The 24,901-nt window shown below is 41.3% G+C and overlaps 1 protein-coding gene across 4 annotated transcripts in view; it reads right to left on the reverse strand.

The window, feature by feature from the left end:
- Nucleotides 1-2,726: 2,726 nt before the first annotated feature.
- DCLK1 (doublecortin like kinase 1) overlaps nucleotides 2,727-24,901 on the reverse strand; it is a 204,684-nt gene continuing 182,509 nt past the window's right edge. For 2 of the 4 annotated variants that reach the window (XM_029048563.2, XM_029048566.2), the window contains one exon: nucleotides 2,727-8,890. In XM_029048563.2, the coding sequence (XP_028904396.1) occupies nucleotides 8,726-8,890 (165 nt within the window). In that variant the 3' untranslated portion in view covers nucleotides 2,727-8,725. Of the gene's footprint in view, nucleotides 8,902-21,737; nucleotides 21,812-24,901 lie in introns of all 4 variants that reach the window. The other 2 variants (XM_029048564.2, XM_029048565.2) reach the window with 2 other exon arrangements.

The raw sequence follows: 24,901 nt of genomic DNA on the forward strand, positions 1-24,901 counted from the left end.
CTGCCTTAGCCACTTGCTTGATGTGTGACATTGGATAAATCACTTAACTTCTCGGTTCCTCGGTTACCTAATCCATAAAATGGGGATTAAGACTGTGATCCCCATGTGGGACATGGCCTGTGCCCAACCTGATTAGTTTGTATCTAACCCAGCTTTTAGTACAGTTCCTGGCACATAGTACGCACTTCAGAAATGCTATTAAATATATATATACACACACATATATGTATTGGGCCCAGAAGGAAAGAGGAAAGCTATTTTCAGGGTCAATGGATTTAGTCCTAAAATAAGCAGTGCAGGATGGAATAAAATCATTTTCTTTTGCAGCACTTATCCCTTACAAGAGGCAGCAAAGTCTAGTGGAAAGAGCATGGGACTGAGAGTCAGTATATATGTCAGTATATATATTCTACAGTTTTCTGGCCTTTGGCACTAAGATGAAGGAATAGTTCTCCTATTTAGACCTAGTAAGGATAACCTAAAGCGCAAATTATTTTTCTGGATAAATGTTCTTCTACATAGTCTTCCCACTCCCCACTTCCCTCTCCATCTCACCAGTATCTAACATGTCCACAGCTTTCCTCCCCAAACACGAGCTCGAGTGAACTGGAGGAGATGAAGCCATTTGTTTTCCCATCTCCACATCTGGTAGTTTTTACCTTTCTTGATCCTAGAGTTGCCTGAGTATCTTATGCCATGTTCTATTTCTCCCATTGCAGACCCCAGGTGGAGTTACCTAGTAGCATAAAAAAAATCACCAATTCTTGGTATATAGGATACAGTATTTGAAATGTAATAATAATAATAATAATAGTGATAAGTGGTAATTGTTTAGTGCTTACTAGATGACTAGTACCGTACTAAGTGCTGGGGTGGATTAAGATGATCAGGTCAGGCACGGTCCCTGTTCCACATGGAGCTCGTGGAAGCAATCTGGAAAGAAACAGCTAATTTTACAGCAGTGCCTTAACTGTATGATTATTTACTTTGAATATTCCAATTTTAAGTATTATTTTATGTCTTCCACCTGTGTTAGAGTAAGATCCTTGTGGGCAGGGAATGTACTACTTCTTAATATTCATAATGATATTGGTACTAAGGGCTACTATGTAGCAAGCATTGTGTTAAACTCTGGGGTGGATACAAGAAAATCAGATCAGACAGAGTTGCTGCCCCATTAGGACTCAGCATCAAGGGGGAAGGAGAACAGGTATTTTACTTATTTATTTATTATGGTACTTATAAAGCGCTTACCATGTGCCAGGCACCGTACTAAGCACTAGGGTAGATACAAGATAATCAGGTTGGACACAACCCCTGTCCCACATAGGGCTTCTCAGTCTAAATCAGAGGGAGGAGGATTTAATCTTTAAATTATAATTTAAAATTAATTTAAAAATCTTTATAATAATTTAAATTGTGTACATATCTTTACACTGTATATTAGAAATTATTTATATTAATGTCTGTTTCCCCCTCTAGACTATAAGCTTACTGTGGGCAGGGAACTTGTCTGCCAACTCTGTTATATTATACCCTCCTAAGCATTTAGTACCGAACTCTGCACACAGTAAGTGCTCAATAAATACCAGTGATTAATCTCCATTTTATAGATGAGGTAACTGAGGCCCAGAGAAATAAAGTGACTTGCCCAAGCTCATTCAGCTGACAAGTGGCAGTCGGGATTAGAACTCAGGTTCTCTGACTCCCAGCCCTATGCTCTTTCTTCTCTCAATCAGTGGTATTTATTGAGCACCTACTGTGTATGAAGTGCATAACATTATATTAAGTGCTGGAGAGAGTACAATACAACAGAGTTGGTAGGCACATTTCCTGTGTCTGTTCTGTTTTGGACATGTTTAGTTTGAGGTGTCAGAGAGACATTCAAGTAGAGGTGATCTGAAGGCAGGAGGGAATGAAGGAGAGAGGTCAGGGCTGCATAGGCAGATTTGGGGATCATCAGCGTAGAGATGGTAGTTGAAGCCGTAGGAGTGAATGAGTGGGTGTAGACGGAGAATAGAAGGAAATCCGAACTGAGCCTTGAGCGACTTCCTTAGTTAGAGGGTGGGAGGCAAAGGAGGAGCCTGTGAAAGACACAGGAAAGAGAAGAAGCCGCCAGAAAGATAGGAGGAGAACCAGGAGACAACAGTGTTAATAAGGCTGAAGGTCCAGGGCTCTCTCCATTTGCTTGGGTCTGACTTCCCAATCTCTGAGGGAAAGTAAACTCACCCAGAGAAGCGTGCTCAACTTCTCCTACAGTTTGGCGATTTTCTCCGAAGTCTATCACAGCTCATGCAATGCCAAACGGGAAGTTGCCGTAAAGATGGAAGGCCGCTAGTGATAGCCTAGTGAGTCGAAGGGCACTTGGTTCCTCACGAGAGCGAGCCTACATAGGTTGAAGGATAACAGAGAGCTAAATAGTATTTTATTCCTACTGCTTATCCCGCCGTTAACCCAGACTGGAAAGTCATGTGTGAAGTGGGGGATTTTTTTGAATAGTTGTTTTTGAATTACGTTCAGGAAATACTCACTTTGACACAGAGATCAAGTGGGAAAGCTAAACATGGCTGCGTGACTAATTTGGAAAGCCTCATGCTGAAAAAATCCCCTAGGAATGAAGCTGGATATCCCTCTGACGACTGATCGTTTCGATCTTGAATTGAAATAAAACGTCATTTCACTCTGCGATGGCAACACCAACTCAGGAGTGGACACTGCAACTGAAATGTTGCATGGGGTTGATACATCCAGTACTACTATTTTATTAGTTTAAAGAACATGTTTTACATAAAAACAAGCAACATCAAAAAAGCGTAGTTCATAAATGAACATATCACAGATGATCTCATTCCACATGAACCTACATTTATTAGCATAAACTGAGAAAAAAAAATTGGACCTCATTCCAGCTTTAATCATCGATACAAATCATTTGAAAGTTATTTAATTAGGATCCTGAAAATTAGAGATTAACCTATGTCATCTGATCCACGCAGCAACTGTTCAACTTGGTATTTTCAAAGGAAACACTGAATTCTTTTCTTGCACAAAATTGAAACCATTCAGAAACTTGTTTAAATGCATGGAGTTCCTTACCCCCCTCTTTAGCATGCATGAGAAAAGTGCTATTTAATTTCACACTCAACTAATCCTTTAATAATTTTCTTTCAACTGGGAAGTAAAAAGCCATTATTAATTCTCTAATAAAATAAAAAAAAGTTATAGAGGATAGGTCTTTAACCTTGGACCAGTTTCAGAATTGTGTTTTTTTTTTCCTAAGAACACACAGAATATCACTATAATAGCAAGTGATAAATTGCCTTTCGGGAATTCTTTGAGACCTCTGTGGGACCTATTTCACTAGCTCTGAATGAATTTACATTGTAACATTACCATCATCTTTTACATGACTCTCTTTAATAACGAAAGTTTAAAAAACATCTTTACCGTTAATAGAGTTTAAAATAATAATACTTAAAATGTATTCACAGAAAAATACAGTTATAATAAAGTAACATTAAGGGTCTTGATGAAAAGACCAAAAAAAGGAAATATTTTAGAGAAGATTCAGGGTGGGAGGAAGAAATCTGCTTGCCTTTCAAGGCTTTGATGAGGCAGTATTATAATTAGATCCCACTACCATTTGAAAGCCATTTGAAAAATGGTCAAGCAACCTCAAACCCCAGGCGTAAATACCGGAAATCCTGAGCCTGTCGAATTCCCGTTTCCTGTCAGATTATGACCCTTAATGTTACTGGAGGTACAAGTGGGCATCCTTAACTTCTGTAGCAAATAGAAAAAACACATTCAGTAAGTGCCTTATAATGTCAAAGTGTTGCTCAACAACTAATACTACATAAGCAATCATTTTCTCAGTGTTCTTCGAATGATCTGGGCCATCGTCAAGGGTTCCAGGTGAAGAACTGATATAAATGAAACTGTACAAAGTCTGCCCTGGTTTTATCAGAATTCTACCTTTATTCCCTAGTTGTTTAAATCCCTCAGAAAAACTGATTGCACTCCATTTGGCCAGAAGGTGTGTTTTCACTATATGATTTGGCTAGAACACAACGGCACAATCAGGGAATGGTCTTGGGACACAAGACACCTGCCGATACAACACAACACAGCACGGTGTGGGATGGGACGATATGGTTTTGTGCCCAAGCCTGGCCTCAGAGCCGCTGTGTTCCACAGGACAAATTTTCCTTTATGAAATCCTAGAGAGCTGGCCAAATCATTCTTATGGTTGGGGCAGTCTGAAAAGTGCCAATTACAACATTGCTTCTGCTACGTACATTTCCGTTTGAACCGGAGACAATCCAAAAAACTATTAAAATGCAATGTGGTAATCTGTTTTCTACTATTACCATACGCAAAAGTGACTCTCGCTCACTACCGGTCTCCCTCGGTGGCCCCTGAAAAACTCAAGTAAACCTTAGTGGCCGTGATATGATCACCCAGGGAAGCCCCACCTTTCTGAGGCAAATTTCCTAGGAGGTGGATGTAAGGACCTATCAGATGGCTTCTATCAAACAATTGTATTTATTGAGCGCTTACTTGTGTGCAGAGCACTGTACTAAGTGCTTGGGAGAGTGCAATAAAACAGAATTGGTAGACATGTTCTGTGCTACAAAGTACGTGCGTCCACCTCAACCTGGACCAAATCACTCAGTGGTCTTTTAAATCTCGTCCCTCCCGTTCCTGCGGGAAACACCCAAACCCCTGGCTACCATGTACAATTCCTCTGCAGGGTGAAAAACAAGCCAAACTGGATTTCTTTCTATTTCTGAGCCGTGAGTTGAGACGAGAAGTAAACTTCACTCCCTGGGCTTCATTCCCTGTACGCCAAGGTGCAGCCTAGAGCACATTTTTATGGTCAAATTAAAAACCTTCCAAATGGGAGTTTATCATGGAAATACTGACAGTCCCTTCACCGGAGCTGTGCTCACGGGTACCACAATAATATTAGGAAAGCTCTCCCTCACCACAGTCAAAACTCAATACAGGGGATACAATTTCCCAATGTATACCTTAGGCCAACGCATAACAGTGATTTAATGTTCCTGACCTCTGGTCATATAGCAGCTCTGAGCCCCTCTGAGTCCATTTTTCTTTCATTTCCCACCGCCCCCCTCTTTCTTCCGCTTATTCAACTGAAATATAGCTCAGAGGGTAAAGAATTGCAATTTAGTTCTCCTTCATGGAAATATTGCTTTCATTTCAACAGCAGTTGTCTGGCTTGCTAACCGTCACACACTACTGTGCTGGATTGAGTAAGCCGTGCCCCACTGAATAGGGAACACGGCGCATTTTCGGTTTACTCACAGGTTGGCTTTGTAGTATGTACCACATGGAAATCAGATGAGGGGGCTAGTGTAAAAAAGAGTGCATCCTCAAGGATTTAAGTCTTACTTTTCCCTCTAACAGTCTGAAGCCAGTCACACTTTGGTGGATCATTGGCCAGTGAGACAATTTTCGGCTACAGTGTCAAGAAACATACGTTCTTTAATATGGCCATTCCTTATCTACAAAGATGATTTACAGGATGCAGATGATGAAAGAGCTTTTCCCCATCTAATATTCTCCACACCGTAAAGCTGTAATCATAGAATTCCCTTGAAAATACCACATTGCTGTTAATTTGCCAATCAGAAAAGACAGTCTCAGTCACCTATGCCACCATCATAAGCGTTGTATTAAGTACTTGAAAAAAAAAAGCCTATCACTTGTGGAATTGATAAAATTTATAGCTACAAACATACTGCATTATGGTATTTTACCCTGTGAAGAGAAACGAAAAATAAGATTTAATTCGGTTATCGCAATTCCTTGAATAATAACAACACTTAATTTGTTTCAAACCTGAAATAGTCTAAGAATTTTCTGAAAAATTAGCAAACACTGCCTAAGAAGCGAAGCGATTTGGATACACCAATGTAATCAGCATGCCTTGTGCTTTTCTGTTAACCCTCTGAGTACACCTATAACATTCTGGATCTGGCTAACTAAATGCATTAATGTTTGCATTCTATGGGATAATCTTGGATGAAAAGTCACATTCCACAATGTATTTTGCTCATGATGCTCCAATGGGAGAGCTGTACTCAGACCCCGGATTTCAAGTAAATCCTGTGCCACAGGATTTCACTCAGTTGCACCAACACAGTCCAGAGCTGTGAAATCATCAACGAATTTGGTGACCTGAAGACTATGTTTGCACAATTTACCACCCTCTTCAATGGATATTTTTTAAAAATCCATTAAGTTCTTCTGGGAAAAGAAGAATTAATGCAGCAAATTATAGAGAGAAAGAGGTGGGGGAGGGAAAGACAGAACTAAAGAAAAAAGAAGAGAAAGAAGAAAAAAGAAATAAAGAAAAAAGAAAGAGAACATAGTTTACAGCAGATAACCACTCTGCCATATGGTTCATCAAATTATCACACAAGGAGAGGCCAATTAAATTACTATGTCTTAGATTTATAAAACTGATTTTCTTTGCTTAAATGAGCTATCTGTCTAGAGAAAACAATAATTTCGGACCAGTTGTTTCCTTTACTACAATTTAGCCACATGTTATCTACTGGATGAAAAAGTACACATATCAAGGTATTAGTTTTAGATCTCCTTAATCCAAACCAAACTTCTCAATCTCTTTAAAACGATCACCAATTCTTTGTTTGGGCCTCTTAAAAAGAGTACTTCAAAGGAAAGCGTGCAGAAAAATGGTTCCTTTTATCCCCCCTCTCACAAAAATACATCCAAAGAACAATGTATTTTGCCATTTGGTGCACTCACTCCCAGGACTCTTGAAAGAAAAGAAACCTTCCAAAAACGTGTCTCATTTCCTTGTCAGGGCCACACTCCTGTGGAGGTGAGAGAGCATTAGGGGAAGCAGTTACACAAGTCATCAAATGTTTCCATTTAAAGAGATGTAAGCTTGTACATATGGAACCTATGCAAGAAGAAAAGTGGAAAAAAAAAACCACTAATGCTTACCTTGAATTTTAAAATTAAGCCCTAACCTCACATTTGAAACTCTACAGGGAACGTATCAAAAACACTTTGAAAAACAGCCCTTCACAGACATCACAAATTTTCTAAGCAATCTTTCTCTGCATTGTTCTCCATGAACTAGAAGACTGAAAGAGACCTAAAGAGCCCATTAGGACAGCCTCCTGCCTCTAAACAGACAAGGACCTGTGTTATCCTCCGAACATCTCAAGAACTTGCATTATTGGCATGGGTGAGAGGATGCGTAGAGGGCTCTCTCACGTTCAAAGGTGATACAGTCCACAAGAAATTCTTTACAGAAGTACAGACACACTTGTGCTACCAGGAAAGAGATCCTTGGCTCAAGAAAGAAACGAAACTTAAGAAACCTAACAGCAAATCAATCCGTTCCCCTCTGACATGGTAAATTCAGAAACCAAGAGAGGCCAGTTGGACTTGCCTCTGAGGACACTCTCTTAGATGCCAATGGCTCTTGCCCAGGCAGGGGCCTCTAAGGCTTTCCTGCTTCTGCCTGTAGCTCCAGAAACATTACACACAGACAACTGAAGCAAATGAACGGCTTGTGCGAAGCAGCGCTGGTACATGGGGTAAACAAAGTAATGACCGAGATTCAGAAAATTCAGAATATTCTTGCCACTTTGTTTACTTTCCTTCAGCTCAACTCCTCCCATGGAACCACCAAAACAAAAAACAAAACAAAAAAACTGTAACTCTCTCCAGTATCACTGCATCCCTCCTACACATTAATCTTATTTCAGGGGTCCCCATCCACCCCAGAGAAAGGGACCCTATTTCACACGTCAGCTGGGATTCTGGGGTTGAAGAACAACTGGGGGTGTTTATTGCTCTTTTGCACCAGTGCTGTCTCTTCCCTGGCAAGGGGAGACTGAGGGTGGAGACCTAGTGTTGTTAAAGAGCACCCTGAGAGTGTGACTTCTCCCAAGAATCTGCACCGTCACTAGCAGCATTTATGGAATCTGTCAGCACAACCCTGATCGGTATGTTAGTGTCACTCTGTGTCACTCCTGACAAAAAGTACCCCCCACTCAACAATCCAATTTCCTCCTGGCTGGAGGGAATCTCTGCAGGGAGCACTTCCAAAGGTAAAACAAGTAAATCCATGACTCAAAAATCATTTTCACTAAGAAGGAAGATTATCATGAGCCTATTTTATATCTCCCATTGACAAACCCACCTTACGACCAAATTCGACGCCATCGGGGCAAAACGATCTGGTCTCCTGTCGACCCATTCTAATCTGTAGCAAAATCAAGAAACACCCGCCAATGAGTCAGAAAGTCAGGATCATTCCCCGATAAGGGCTCTTAAATATTAAAGAAGACTATTGTTAAAGAATTGTATTCTTAAAGAATTGTATGCACTCAGAAGGTTAACATGTACTATAATTAATAACATACTGCAGATCCTAGCTTGACTGATGAAGACATTCATTGCTTTTATCATTAAAAAAAATTGCAAAACAGACTTAACCCTTTGAGGATCCTATTTGTAGCAGCAAGTTGCCCTCTCGACAAAGAACACGTGCCGTTTCATTCACCGTAAGGAAATCAATACAAAGATACTGTAAACACACCTGTCCTGTCATTCAAGCATTGAGTGCTCTAAAGATCAGATGAGACAGTTTCACGCAGGTTTAGAGGATTTAAGAGTCTCAAAGGGTTAAGCCAGGAAGTTGAAGAAAAGTGGTTTATTAAAAGGGAGAGTTAGGTGAGCGAACAGTCTCTGATGAACTTGGAGAATAGTCTTCTGATTCAGAGTTGAGTTCGGGTGGAGTTTGCTGGGCCTTAAACTTGCCTCTCACATCCTGGTCGCGTCTTCGTCGGAAAACCTGCCTCTCCTTATCAAGAGCGGTGGTCTGGCAGGGGCATAAAATGAGAAAAATTGAAATTAGGCCGAGTGGACTATGGGAAGGAAAACCACGAATTTCCACGGGGAATTGGAAAGAAATGAGGATGAATATTCACCACAGAGAAACCTGTCTGCTACCCCCCTCCTTAGAAATGCAAACTCCACAACCTACACAGCATTGCCCGCTATTTACAAAAGTGCAGTTCCCTAAAATTGGAGAGGTGCAGCAACAGCATCAACAACATTCAGTCTATTTATGGATGCCATATGTACAAATTCTGGGGGCTTTTAGTTCTATACAGAAAGTGATTTAGCTTTCAACTCAGCTACATACAGATTAACCTTTGTTCCTCAAAACCTAGCCTGATAACCTCCGGAAAAATGATCGTGGTGGCTCTATCTGTCTGCCGTTGGCTGACGTATAGTATGATCTTCCTCATTCGGCTCAGTGAGGATATCTAAGAAAGATGAAAGGGGATGACGGTGTCAGACATGGTTACAGATAAAAACTAATCCAGCCCGCTTTGCACCTTCTCAGATTATGATTTTCTTCCTTCTTGAAGGAATCTTTGATTTTAGTCTCAATGAGGTGGGTGAAGTTCTCAGGAAGCTTCTTTAATTTCTGGTAATCCCAGGATACAGTGACTCTAATCAAGGTCTCTCCATTGCAGCAGGTGGAAACTTATTTTTCCAGTTATCTTCTAAAGATCACTATTGGAGAGTCACCTATGCATAACTTCTGAGTCTCACAGAATACCTCCCCCCTACCTGATACTATCAACAAGGCACTGTCCTGGTGTTGGGTGTGTGTGTGAATATTACATCAGAATTCAAACCTATGCCCTCGCAGCAGAAATGGATGTGGTAGCAGGTCACTTTGAAAGTACTTTAACACCGAGAGCGGAAGTACAAAGAGTGAAGAAAATATTTAAAAAATAACACAGAAAGTTTCCCAGATGCAGGTCCAACTTTATCCGGCCTGGAGGTTATTTTACTTTCAGGAGATTTTTTTTTTCTTTGACTGAGATATTCAGCACCATTTTTTCCTCTTGAAAATTTACTGTTAGCTTCTTCAAAGCAAGGAGATAAATTTATAGCCAGATTAGTCTGAGAACACAGAGGAAACTAAATCCCTCATATAACTGCAAAATGACATTACAGCAATCTAGGATCTACAATAGGGCAATCTAAATTCCAAATCAGAGTCACAGAGAGAAAGCGAAGAAGCAGGTTGTAGAGGTGGTGCGACAAAGAGATGTTAGGCTGATTTTTTTTTACCCAAACCATATATACCAATACCAAAAATCAATCATATTTATTGAGCCCTTATTGTGTTCAGAGCACTCTATTAAGCAGGTGGGAGAGTACTATATAACAACAAAACAGACACATTCCCTGCCCACAATGAGCTTACAGTATAGAGTGGGAGACAGACATTAATATAAATTATGGATATGTATTGGAATGTTGTGGGGCTGGGAGGGGGGATAAATAAAGGAGCAAGTCAGGGCGACACCGAAGGGAGTGGAGAAAAAGGAAAAGGCGGCAAAGGTCTCTTGAAGGAGACGTGCCTTCAGTAAGGCTTTGAAGCATGGGAGAGTAACTGTCTATTGGATACGAAGAGGGAGAGTGTTCCAGACCAAAGGCAGGATGTGGGCGAGATGTCGGCGGTGAGATAGACGAGATCAAGGTACGGTGAGTAGGTTGGCACTAGAGGAGTGAAGTGTGGCGGGCTGGGTTTCAGTGAGGCAGGAGAAGACAAGGTGATTGAGTGTTTTAAAACCAATGGTAAGAAGTTTCTGTTTGATGTGGAGGTTGATGGGCAACCACTGCAGATTTATGAGGTGTGGGGAAACATTAGCGGGACATTTTTGGAGAAAAATGATCTGGGCAACAGAGTGAAGTATGGACTGGAGAGGGAAAGACAGGAGGCAGGGAGGTCGGTAAGGAGGCCTATGCAGTAATCAAGGCAGGATAAGGTGAGTGCTTGGATGATAAGTGCTTTGTTAGATCTGTCCCAACCTGAACAACATGAATCTATCCCAGCGCTTAAAACAGTGCTTGTTACATAGTAAGTGCTTACGTACAATAGTAATAATGATAATTGAGATGGCAGCAGTTTGGATGGAGAGGAAAGGACGGACTTTAGAAGTGTTGTGAAGGTTGAACTGACAGGACGAAGCAGATAAACATTAATAAGTCATTACTTATTTCTAAGCACCAAGGGCTATAAATTAATGCAACTGAAGTTTATCCCTGATGTCTTCATTTACCAAAGTCTCCCACAGACCATATTTCTTCCACTTACTGAATTTCTTGTAATTACTGAATTTATGATTATGCTTTATCCTTGAAATGAATATCAGTTTTATTTTAAAGACTGTAATGACATATATATATATGTCATAAAAACTACCCATCTATGTATCCTCCCTTTATCTGCATTTTCCAGAAAACAGCCAAACTTTAATTGTATTAGATATCTTCAGTGCAAAAGATGCCTCTGATAGGCATTGGCTTGCTGTTCAGTGCTTATCTTGCCTCTAAGGATTTATTATTTTGTCTATTATTGCACTGAGAAATTTATTAGTGAATAGGAATCAACACGAATGGGCAGCCCATAGATTTTCCAGACATTTCTTCTCTAAGTTAATGTTTTATAAATAATACATAAGAAGATCGGAATTGTGCTTGGGCTGGAGAAACCTGTAAGCTTCAGATTTTCATTATCACATTTTGGTGTCATTTTTCTCAGCCGAGGTGAATGTGAGAATTTCTAGGAGCCCAGAGGATCAGTTACCCCAGGTAACCAAATGATGCTAGGGCTTTGTCACTGAAACATTCATCTGCCCTCACCCTCTCATCAGTGTCACTATGAATGAGCAGTTAAGACCGTGTAGTCTGCCTATGTTTCTTTAAGCCTTGATGGCATTAATCATGAGAGAATTTTATAATCTGTATGCCTAGCACTAATTCTGGAAACATCTTTTTGATGCACATTTCGAGGGTGGATATATATCAGATACATGTATCTAACACATTCTCTAAGTCACACGAACAATCGTACATGTATTATAAATAGGAAAATCATTCAGCTAGGATCTGAACCGGAAGAAAGCTTACCTAGTGTTTTGGCCCACCTGACCCCTTCATGTTTTTCCTAAGATCTTATCTTGCCTAAGTGGCTGCACTTTCATGGAGGGGGCGGTGGAGGCTTCAAAGGGAAAACCAAAGTACTTTCTTTTTTATTCCACCAAGAAGCAGAGTGGCCTAGAGGAAGGAGTATGGGCCTGGGAGTCAAAGAACCTGGGTTCTAATTTCAGCTCTGCCATGTGTCTTTGGTGTGATCTTGGGCAAGCCACTTAACTTCTCTCTTCCTGTCACCTCATCCTACCTAGACCGTGAACCCCATGTGGGCAGGGACTGTGTCCAATATGATTAATTTTTATCTGTTCCAGAGCTTAAACACGGTTGATATATAGTAAACATTTAAATACCATAGTTATTATTATTATTACCAGCAAGGAAGTGGGGATGTCAAACTATTGGAATTGAAGAGGCTGCTGCCTTCTCCTTCTCCACCAGGGTTTCTCCATTCTACCCCCAAACCGGGTGCTAACCCTTTAGACGGTAAGCTCCTTGTGGGCAGGGGGTCATGTTTACCAACTCTCTTGTACTGCACTTTCTCAAGCTCCTAATACAGTGCTCTGCACGCAGTAAGCGCTCAAATACCGTCTACTGATTGATTGATTAGTAAGATTGGGGATGAAGAAGCAGTGACATGCACTGAGAAGCAATGTGGCCTTGTGAAAAGAGCATGGGGCTGTAAGTCAGAGGACCCGGGTTCTAATTCCAGCTCTGCCACTTTGCTGTGTGCCCTTGAGCAAGACACTTAACTTCTCTGTGCCCCAGGTATCTCATCTGCCAAATGGGGATTCAATACCTGTTCTCCCTCCTTCATAGGCCGTGAGATCCATGTGGAACCTGATTATCTTGAATTTACCTCAGTGCTTAGCACAGGGCTTGGCACATAGCACGCAACAAATATCATCATCACTGTTACTATTATTAAGAAAACAACAGAAAGAGTAGCCTGATAGAGAAGCAGCGTGGCTCAGTGGAAAGAGCACGGGCTTGGGAGTCAGAGGTCATGAGTTCGAATCCCGGCTCTGCCACTTGTCAGCTGACTGTGGGCAAGTCACTTAACTTCTCTGTGCCTCAGTTCCCTCATCTGTAAAATGGGGATTAACTGTGAGCCTCACGTGGGACAACCTGATTACCCTGTATCTATCCCAGCGCTTAGAACAGTGCTCGGCACATAGTAAGCGCTAAACAAATACCAACATTATTATTATTATCCTATTTCTGGCACTTTTTTAAAAATGGCATTTATTTACTATGTGCCAGATACTGTTCTAAGCACGGGGGTAGATACAAGATAATCAAGTTGGATACAGTCCCTTGTCCCATATCGGGGTCATGGTCTTAATCCCCATTTTAGAGATGAGGGAACTGAGACCCAGAGAAGTGAAGTGACTTGCCCAAGTTCTCACAGCCGATATGTGCCAGAGCCAGGATTAGAACCCAGATCCTTCTGACTCCCAGGCCTGGGCTCTAGCCACTAGGCCATGCTGCTTCTCTTCTGTACCATTCCCCAAAGTGTCTGATCCCCTAGCCGAGTTCTGTCCAGCTCTGGGCTCCCAGAGCAGGGCAAGGAAGGCCAGGGCAGAAGCGGGAGCCATTGCTGCAGCTGTTGGAGGAGAAAAGTTTTCTAGCTCAAAGTTGCTCCTGCCTCTACTGACTCCCAACACTTGTTTCTATTTCTCGCCCCACGCCGCAGTGGCTGCCCAATCACATCAGCACTGAGTGCTTGGAGAGGCAAGGGGAGGGACTCCAGAAGAGGCAGAGGGGAGTCAGATGTGGAAGCAGCAGTCATTGGGGTACTGACACAGACCTGAGGGGTAGCTGACTTGATGCTCAAATGGAAGACTCTCCTGCCAAAGTCTGGACACCTGGTCACCCTAACCCTTTCTCCAGGACAGGTGATATAACAAATTGGTGATACTGTTGAGATACACATACAAACTTTATATTTATATATAAATGCACCTCACTCTTCTAATAATAGCCCTAATATTTTTCCTGGTAAATACTGAAATTCACCGTCTCCTGGAAGCAGGTCAGATGAATTTCCCCATGGTAATGTATACTGGATTTGCAATGGGAAGAATCTCATCTTAGGCACAAAGCAATATCTTCTGTCATGTCAGTAATTATTGGATTTAAGTAACCACATTTTTCAGATGTAAACAGTGACTGTTTTTCCTTTTTGCCGCTCTTAATTTATTGCCCAACATCCCAAAAAGTCTTCATTTCATTAATAAAAGATCATTGTGCATTTTCCCTTTTAGCCCATCCATTATTCATTCCACCTAGGAGACTCGACTGAGGATGCAGCTGTTCATGCATTAATCTGAGAAACCCTCTCCTTCTCACCCTCCAACCCTTGAGGGACGTAGTTACGTTTTGGAAGAGCTTTACTTACGACTGAAATTAAATCTGACGAATCTATTCAAATTTCCACCATCCTCATTGTGCTATTTTGTTGGACTCTCTGGTACGTGAAAATCATGACCACTTAAATTTCGGGTGAGGGATGTGAAAATCACTATTCTGAAATTTTGGGTGAGGGCTTCCAGCCTACCAGGATAAGTGGAATATTTCCAGGTTATGATGGCAGGAGCAGTAATAGTACCCAATGGATCAAGGAGTTTCCCAACTAGTTTCTGGGTGTGTAATTTACTACTCAATGACTTTTTTGGGGATGTATCCTTCTGGAGTTACTCACAGTTAAGCCATCGCTTTGGGCTCTGACATACCTCTGCTCCCCAATCTGATTTATCATTATATTATTATTATATTTGTTAAGTGTATACTGTGTGTTGTAAGTCCTGGTGTAGATACAGGTTGATCAGGTTGGACACAGTCCCTTGTCCCAAATGGGGCTCAAGTCAAAGTACAAGTCCCCATTTTAGAGCTGAGATAACTGAGGCAGAGAGAAGCTAGATAACTTGCCAAAGATCACACAGCAAGCAGTTGCCAGAGCCAGGATTAGAACTCAGGTTCTCTGACTTCCAGGCTCTTGCTCTTTCTCGTATTCCATGCTGCTACTCCAAGTTCTTGAAGTTCTTCAAAGCAGCCCAGCACCTCTAAAAGCCTGCTTGTTTTCCCCCCATTATTTGGTCTCCCCTTCCATAAAGAGAATCCCAGAGCAGCTCAGTTGTGAAATGGTTCTGTCACATGCCCAAGAGAAAACAGGGAAAACAATAAAATCATTGACCTTCACTGGTGTTATTGATTATGGTTTGAGCCCAAGTGCTCTTGGGAGCAAGCTAGGTAACCTTGATTTGCCACAAAACCACTAATAATCTAAAACACATTAAAGCTAAATCAGATTTTCTCACTTTATCATAATGATCAACTAAGATTCAGATGTGGGGGAATTAACACATTTTATATAAGGAATGGACTGTTCTTTTATGGAATGGTCATTTTCCTTTACCTTAGATTAAGGCATTTTGAAGGTAAGTTTAGGTTTACGGTAAGCTATGTTGTGCTTTAAGTGGGGGAGGGAGGCAAAGACCATGGGAGAATTTAGGGGATCTCCTGATGCCACTAAAGCCCTTTCATGTTACTCTGTGAAAAAACATCTAGTGCCCAAGCAATGCTCTTGCTGAGGACTGTGAGAAATCATTGCTCTCCCTGCATTACATTCTGCTAATGAAATTATCCTAATGTCTGTGGATATACTCTGCTGGTCTCTGCTACTGTTATTTCCAGAGGGAAATTGTAATGTGCTCTCCTATACCCTTCCACAGATGAAATAGGTCCCATTGGATTTCTATATTATGCCAATACATTTAAAATGAGGAGCATATATAGTAATTAAAATATAATTACTGTGAATGCAGTAATACATAAAAAGAATGCAAATGCTCATTTCCTCTTTGGCCCGACTCTTGGTACAGTACCATGTCCAGTTAAATCCTGTATTATTATTATATTTGTTAAGCACTTACTACTTATCAAGCACTGTTCAAATTGGCTAGAAAGTAAAGACAAATGCCAAAAATGGATGGGAAAAATATCCTGAAAGAAAAGTTTAGAGGAACTGGGATTGTTTGGCTTAGGAGAGAAGGGTGAGGAAGTGTGTGTTTGGTGAGGGCAGTGGAGAAAGACACACATAATAAGTGCAGGGGGGAAGCAGTTGTGGCCTAGTGGAAAAAGCATGGGTCTGGGAGTCAGATGATCTGGGTTCTAATCCTGCCTCTTCCACTTGCCTGCTGTGTGACCTTGGGTAAGTGACTTAACTTCTCTGTGTCTCATTTTCCTCATCTGTAAAATGGGGAAGAAATAACTGGAGGAAATACTTGTTTTGCCTCCCACTTGGACTGTGAGCCCAATGTGGGACAAGGTCTGTCCCACTTGATTATCTGTATCTATCCCAGTGCTTAGTAGACTGCTTGGCAAATAGTAAGTGGTTAACAAATATTATTATTAATAATAATGGTACTTTTCTTCAAATATGAGTCTTTATGGGGAGGATGCTGAACAATTATCCATTGCTCCAAAGAAGCGAACAACAGAAAGGTGTGCTTAAATTGCCACAAGATAATTCAGTCTGGTGAACAGAAGAGCCTCTTAGGTAAAAGGATGGTCAGGGCCAGCAAGCAGGTTGAGGATTGCTACTGCTATTTCTGACCAAAGCCCAGATTGAAATACACCAGTTTACAACCAGCACTGGGTTCCAATAAGCCTCAGAGATATCTTCTTCTCTATAAGACACTTGTACATTAAATCCAAAGCCTTATTGTATTTCTACCTCTGAAGTCTTACTAAGGTTAGTTACATCTCCTACAAGAGGCCTTCCCTAATTAAGCTCTCTCTTCCCTGGCTCCCTCTATCTTCTGCATCATCTGTGCTCTTTGAGCTGTGACCTTTGGGCATTTGATATTCACCCCACCCTCAGCACTATGGCACTTATGTACATATCTATAAGGTATGTATTATAAATTATTTGTTTATATTAATGTCGGTCCCCCCCCAGACTAAAAGCTTGTTGTGGGCAGGGAACACATCAATCAATCAATCAAATTATTGTTTGCTGTGTGTAGAACACTGTACTAAACACTCGTGAAAGTACACTATAAGAGACTCATTCCCTGCCCACTCTCCCCACCTTCAAAGTCTTATTAAAATCCTCTAGACTGTAAGGAATTTACAGCTTCCTGTGAGCAGGGAGCATGTATACCACCTCTGTTGTACTCTCCTAAGTGCTTAGTAGAGTGCTCTGCACATAGAAAGTGCTCAATAAATACCACTGATGATATGACTCTTGTGCATCAAATCTAAGGTCTGGGGAGCAGAGACATCTTATTTAACTCAAGTATGCCTGCAAAACATGATTCAAAGGATGGATTTATTTGGTGAACTTCTCCAGAGAAAAAGCCCCTCTGGAAAAGACTGAGAAAACCTGCTGGATTTATTGCAGTCCAACTAAGATATCTCACCATGCCTGAGATCCTGTATTAAGAACGTGAGCCCCATGTAGGGTAATAATAATGTTGGTATTTGTTAAGCGCTTACTATGTGCCGAGCACTGTTCTAAGCGCTGGGGTAGACACAGGGGAATCAGGTTGTCCCACGTGGGGCTCACAGTCTTAATCCCCATTTTACAGATGAGGGAACTGAGGCACAGAGAAGTTAAGTGACTTGCCCACAGTCACACAGCCGACAAGTGGCAGAGCTGGGATTCGAACTCATGAGCCCTGACTCCAAAGCCCGTGCTCTTTCCACTGAGCCACGCTGCTTCTCTAGGGTAGGGACTGTGTCCAACACAATTTGCTTGTATCCACCCCCGGCGCTTAGAACAGTGCCTGGCACATAGTAAGTGATTAACAAATAACATTATTATTAGTAGTATTATTAGCAGTATTATTGAACATTCACAGATTTGTTGGTTGAAATGGGAAGAAAGCAGAACTTCTGATCTCTTCCGCTTTGCTGCTCCATGCAGAACCAGTGACTCCTATTTTGAGATTTCCCCTTGTATCCCTTCGTCCAGGTCTTCACAATATGACCTTGAGGGAGAACAGGTATTTGATCCCCATTTTACAGATGAAGAAACTAAGGCACAGAGAAGTTAAGCGCTTTCCACTAGCAGTCAGCTGATGCGGAAAGCAGTGGGGCCCAGAGAAAAGACTGTGGGCCTGGTCCTTGAGGTCCTGGTTTCTAATTCCAGTTTAACCGCTGGCCTGTTATGTGACCTTAGCAAGGCACTTAACTTCTCTGTGCCTCAGGTCCCTTAACAGTAAAATGGGGATTCAAAACCTATTCTCTCTCCTAAATAGAGTGTGAACCCCAGGAGGGACAAAGATTGGGTTGGACCTGATTAACTGGTACCTAACCCTGCCTCTCAGAATGGTGCTCGGCACATAGTAAGTGCTTAATAATAATAATAATAATAATTATAATGTTTGTATTTGTTAAGCGCTATGTGCAGAGCACTGTTCTAAGCCCTGGGGTAGATACAGGGTAATCAGGTTATTCCACGTGAGGCTCACAGTTAATCCCCATTTTACAGATGAGGTAACTGAGGCACAGAGAAGTTAGGTGACTTGCCCACGGTCACACAGCTGACAAGCGACAGAGCTGGAATTCGAACCCATGACATCTGACTCCCAAGCCCGGGCTCTTTCCACTGAGCCACGCTGCTTACAAAATATCATAATAATAATTACTATTATTATTGTTGATTTGACCTTGGTGGACCTGGGATGAGCACTTGGGTCTCCTTAGTGCTCTTCCCACTAAGCTGCACTACTTCTGTGCACATCACAGAATTTTTCTTGCAACATTCCTTTTTTTTAATATTTCTTAAGCATTTACTATGTGCTAGGCACTGTATTAAGTGCTGGGGTAGATCCAAGATAAGTGGGTTGGAGAGACACAGTCCTTTCTTAATTATTTGTCTGGGAATTACAGTCCCCGTTGGGGCTAGATTTTTGTCTATTGAGTTTTTCAGCCACTCTGAAATACTTTTTTTTGGGTTGCTGAAATCTGGCTATCGTCCTCTTTTGCATTTGCCGATATTCTGTCCTGTAACATATGTGTGTGGCTGGGCCCGGCACCTGCCACTGTGTCAGTTTCTCTTCAGACACTTGTGAATTTATAATCCCTGCTCCCACTCTGGAGAGAGAAAGAATTTGGGGAAGAAACAAGAAAACACTGTCTCTGGTGACTCGGCAGCAGCCTGGAACCAGAGCCATTTAGCCGTAGCGGGACAGGCCAGAAGTGACAGTCGACCCTTTTCCTCAGGCCATGACAAAAGTGAGACAAAGTCTCCGGTTCATTCTGAGAGGAAAACAGAAGCTGCGGATCCCGGGGACATCCGTTTTCCTTTAAGAGGAGAGATGAACCACTGAAATGGGGGGCAGCATTATCTCCTTCCCTAGAATGGTGACCTCACTGAGGAGAGCATCAAGGAGGAGATATTCATAGATTTGCAGTCACATGAATTCTTTATCAAAGAAAGGGGAGCTTTCTATGTGATTTCCTCTTGGTGTAAACACGACAATCAGAAATACCGTTCCCACAGTGACTGTTTGAGTTCCGAAATGGTTTGACAATGCTCCCACTTCCACAGAGATAAAAGAGCCAACACTTGCCATCGGTCCAGGTACCAAGTAGCGCTGTGGCTAAACGGCCTTGTAAAACTTCCTAATTAAACATATAGGCCTATGAGTTTTCAGCATCTCTTTCCCAATTAGCTTTACACACTGCATGCGCTGTTTAGACCAGCATTATCTATCAACATTGTTGTTACTGCCCCCAGCTGGAAAACAGAGCGGTTTATGGATGAATAAAGCAGATTATCGCCCATCTGCTCCAGCCCATTATTCAAGGATATGTCATTTTGTCTACCGATGGAAATCATTGCTATGTTTTAGTTACACCGTCTCTGTATATGTGCTGCTTATTTAGTTATTTCCTTGATTGATTTTTCCCACTCTTTCCAAATTTGGACTATTGGACAGTCCAAAATGATTACATACAGTCATTTACTTGTTACTCTCACTCTCCAGAGGTCCTCTCTCTGAGAAATCGGATTGAAAATGTGTAGAAACACAGTATGTTTTATAAAAATAGGCACCCAATCTAGCAATAGAAATTATAATCTTCCTGCGCTTAATTTGGTCTCGCTAAATTCCCTCACATGTTTAGTTAGTGCAGCTGGTGGAAGGGAGAGACAAGCAACTGAAAATACCTATTTAATTTTCCATATAAAAATTTCAAGACATTAAAGGAAAAGTCTAAATATAGCTCATCCACGTGATTAATTCCAAAATGGCGTTTAAAGCATAGCAAACCCCATTTGCATCTTTTCTTGCTTTACTAAAGAGAGAATTGACATACTGGCCCCTGCTCTACAGCATATGAGATAGGAACCCCATCCCCCCATACTCTTTGTGAGACAGATGAAAATTTGACTCCGTTTAAATAGACTGCTGCTTTGTCTTTAAACTAGTTTGGAAACCCTTATGATTGGAACACTGTTTCCTGGATCTATTTCACTTTGGATTTTGACTGACGGTCTGTCGTGACCAGCCATTCAAAATTCTCCAAAGCATCCACTTTATGAGTCTGCTCAATTTTGAAAGGAAAGTCAATGGGACTCATTTGGGGTACTCTGCACTGCGGGGGTGGGAGGGAGGGGGGAGTGATTTTTAATGGAAACTAACAATATCAGGGGAACTTCTACATTATTGAAAACACTTGCAGATGTGGTCTCTGCCATTCTGCGAAATGAAATGCAATATGGGTGGAATCTTTTTTTCAAAGTAAGCCCCGCCGTTTGCTTTCTACAGAAATAATTTTGCTGCTATTAAAAAGGAGAAAATGCTCATTAGAGGGTCTCGTTTCATTCTTCAAACCTTCTCTGTGGCCATCGGAGAGGTATATAAGAAGTAAACAGCCAAAGGAAGGCAATGCGAGGGGAGTGACTGGCAGAGAAGAAGTTAATAACAACAGTTGTCAAAAGTGGAATCCTTCATGTAGTAGAACAAAGCCAGTAGTCTCAAGATTCCCTGTGTTGACTGATCAAGCCCCCTAATCACCGCCCTCTTGCAGTTACCAAATGAAAAAAAAAACAAGAAAGGAGTTCAAATAGATTCATGCAATATATGACCTATAAAATGGGGGAGGGAGGTCTTCAAAAGAAAAAAAGGAAACTAAACCAAATAGAAAATGGGGAAAGTTTGAAAACACAAGCTTACCAACACCCACAATGCATTATTCATCACACTCTGAGGAGCTTTTCATACTAATGTGTAAATGCACTGTTCCTTCTAAGGTAAAAGGGTTGTGCTTGGTGGGTTTAAAATGACAGTATATAATTCCACATTTTAAACAGGAAGCGAAGAAGTTAAACTAATGTCCTGTTGCCCCTCCGTTCGTTAGACGACAGCGGCGCCTTGGCAACAGATGCTTTAGCCGAGAACGCAAGGAAAATGCTTTGGCATTAATACTAAATATACTGTCCTTTTAACTGTATGGAAAATCGATACTGAGCATGTGCAATGGAAAGAAAGCTGGCGATGTCAGTGTGAATAATGGGTGAAGAAAAGGAATGGAGGGGTGTGGCATCTCAATCAAGATTAAAATGAAACTGATAAAGCAGCATATGGACTGGATAACAAATCAAAGCATGTTTATCCACTGAAGGAACTGGTTAATGGAGACTGCCAGCACGTTGCCATGGAAACACTGACTGTTGGAGCTGCACCATCTCATACCTTATCCAATACATTCCTGGTTGTTGGTAGTAGTCCAAAGACCCTGATCTCTTGATGGTAAACCCGTGGTCCAGCTGAGCAGAGAGAAATGGGGCAACTCAGTGGATCGACATTGTGCTAAAGAAGTAAGAGCCCAGACCAAGCTGTTCCTCGTTCAGTGTATAGTCACCCTTTCCCATTTCAGAAAGGTAGCTAACATCCTAAATCTAGATGCTGGAAGTGAAAAAACACGAAAAGAAACTAACGTCTTATAGCTATCTTGGTAACTTAGAAACTAATTTTTTCTGAATTGAAATAGAATTTGTGAAACAGATTCCTTAATAATGCTCTATGCATTCACCTGAACATCGGACAATATCCTCTCAACCTTCAAAAGAAGTGCCTCTTAAAATGCCAGAGATTGAGTAATTAACTATCCATTTACCCTCTACCTGGATTTTAACAGATTATTTTTTTCAAGTACCAGGTTACGGCATAAAACGTTAAACTATATTTCCTCTAGGCCAAAACGTGTGTTTTGGCAGTGTGTTTTTTCAGTGTACTTGGCATATATATATTTAAGTGGCCGATATTTACAGTAGTTAATTAGGGAAGATAAGCCAAAGACACGTTCTCTTCTCCAGCCCTTTGATGCTGCACTTTCATGAACTTGCAAATGACAATACAATTTCTAGAAAAAAACATTCCTATTATGTAGATATTAAAAAAAAGACGTTCCACCTTACTCTGTGGAGCTGAATCCCGTAGAAAGGTATTATTCCCTTCCAAATTTTTTTCTGAGAGAAAGCTCCTGAACGGTTGATTGAAAATGGTGTATTGGTGCAATGCTGATGGCAGGTACCAAGCTTCAATTCCCCAAATGCTAACTATGCTCAAGTATCAGCACCAGGGGTGGTATTTTACGTTGGTCTTGTCAGCCACCTCGTCACCATCATCCGCTCCTTTTTGAATGCCTTTTTTGGGGCTTACCTAGAGCTATTTAAAGGAGGAGGGCCTCCTAACAGGAAGAGGGACTGAACCCCTACAATATTTCGATTTTGTTGCTACTTAGCGGCTAGATTGGTTTCGTAGTGCCACCTACTGGTTCGCCCTGGTATAGCAGAAACATCCAGGAATGATGACCCACTTTAAGCTTGGTTTGAGAATTACGCAGCGTTGCTCTCAAAGTATTTGCACACCGATTAACACGGGCCTAAAAAAGGCCCCATTTACAAGGGAAAAATTCAAGAAGCTTGTTTACTAGTTGCTGGGGGGGTTATGGGTTAAATCGCACCCAGCAATTCCAGGGCAAAGATAAACTGTGGCCAACGTGTTCATCGTTAGGTTCTTCGTCACACTGAGCCAATCTAAGGCCTCTCTTCTCTCGCCCGGCCCTCTGAGACCGCACCGTTAAGATGCCAACTCTAATTCTATTTTATGCCTCCAGCTTGCATTTTAATAACCCTCTGCCTCCCCACCCTGGTTTGTGTTTTCCTTCTCGGCAGTCAACTTCTGGAAGAGGCGACCTCAGTTGTGTCTCTAGACAATGGGGTTTGTCTCTGAGAGGCACATGAGGCGAGCCTTAGGACAGGAGCAGGTTTTCATGTATAAACTCCAGGGCTGACAGTCAGTTCTCCAGAGAGCGTCTCCTCTTATTTATTCATTTATTTATTCACAAAAGCTCCTTGAGTTTCTGTGAGCCTAGAGCTGTGAATTATTCTTCCAGTCAAGTCAAGGACCTCACGCAACCTTAACATAATGTTATCATTAGTCTTTTCCTTGGACTTATTAATGCCAAAAAAAAAGCCAAAAAGTGACAACACACACAAGAAAGATTATAACATTCAGAAACATGAACACATACTAAACTATGTTCATGTAATATGTTACATCTTCGAATACTAGAGTATGTTTGCTATTATAATAATTTATTTCTTTTCCCCTTGATACTCTAAGAAAGAAAAAGTGTCATGACAGATTCTCAAGAATATTGCCATTGTTCCATTCCCAGCTTGTTTTATTTAAGAAAGCACGATCAGTTCTCTCACTTAGGGATTGGAGATGCTATTAACAAATAATGTCACCAACCAAAATTTTTTTTTAAACCTGACCAACTCTGTCTTACTGATTCCTTGTAAAGTTGTGATCTCTTTGGCTTAAACTGGACAAACCAATTATTGCCCCTTGAATTTTACATGCTTCTTAATTTTCCAAAAAATTTAGGTGCAAAAATTTGCAGGAAAACAATCCATTCTCTATAAAAAGCAGATCTGCCACCCAAAGCCACCAGAAGAATAGCTGGCTTGCTGGGCTCCTCTGAGGACAAAGGTCAGTACTGCTCAGGCTTTACTCTATTAGACCAAATAGGAGCACTGAGTTTACTCAAGCATGGTGCAATTCTTGTCCTCTTAAACTATTGAATAAACTAACAAGAACATCATAATTCTATTTTAAATGAAGAGGACCTGGGTTCTAATCTTGGCTCCACCACTTGCCTGCTGTGTGACCTTAGGCAAGTCACTTAACTTTACTATGCTTCAACTTCCTCAACTGTAAAATGGGGAATTTAGTACTGTTCTCCCTTCTAGACTATGATCCCCATGTGGGACAGGGTCTGTGTCTGACATGATTACCTTGTTTTTACCCTACCACTAAGTACAGTGCTTGGCACACACTTAATGCTTAACCAATATCATAATTATTAGGAAAGTTATCAGACTTAATTGACTTAAGGGTGATAATGTAGTGTGGCTTTAAAATCAAATAATATGTATTAAATGCCCATGGGGACACACATTTGGCCCAACATTTTTGTTGTGCTCATCACTCTATCACCAAAGCATCCTAGACTTTATCCAATTCACTTTGGTTAGGTAGCACTTGCAGGGAAAGGGACGAGAGAGAGAGAGAGACAAGAGACAGAGATAGAAGAAAAAATGGGAGAGGAGTGAGAAGGGACAGATGAGGCAGAGAATCCACGTGTATTTTACTTTGTGATGTACACAGATGTGCAGATTACCCTTTTCACTTTCTATTAAAATTGCCTTTGAGCTTTACACCAATACTTTGTTCTGTACCTATGAAAAAATATAACATTTTTTTCCAGAAGGTATTGTCGTGTTCATTTTGTGCAAACAGGATTTAGCGGAAGACTAATTTGAAGCTGTGTGCAACGCAGGTAAAAT

This window comes from Ornithorhynchus anatinus, chromosome 20 (assembly GCF_004115215.2).
Source record: "Ornithorhynchus anatinus isolate Pmale09 chromosome 20, mOrnAna1.pri.v4, whole genome shotgun sequence".
NCBI lineage: Eukaryota > Metazoa > Chordata > Mammalia > Monotremata > Ornithorhynchidae > Ornithorhynchus > Ornithorhynchus anatinus.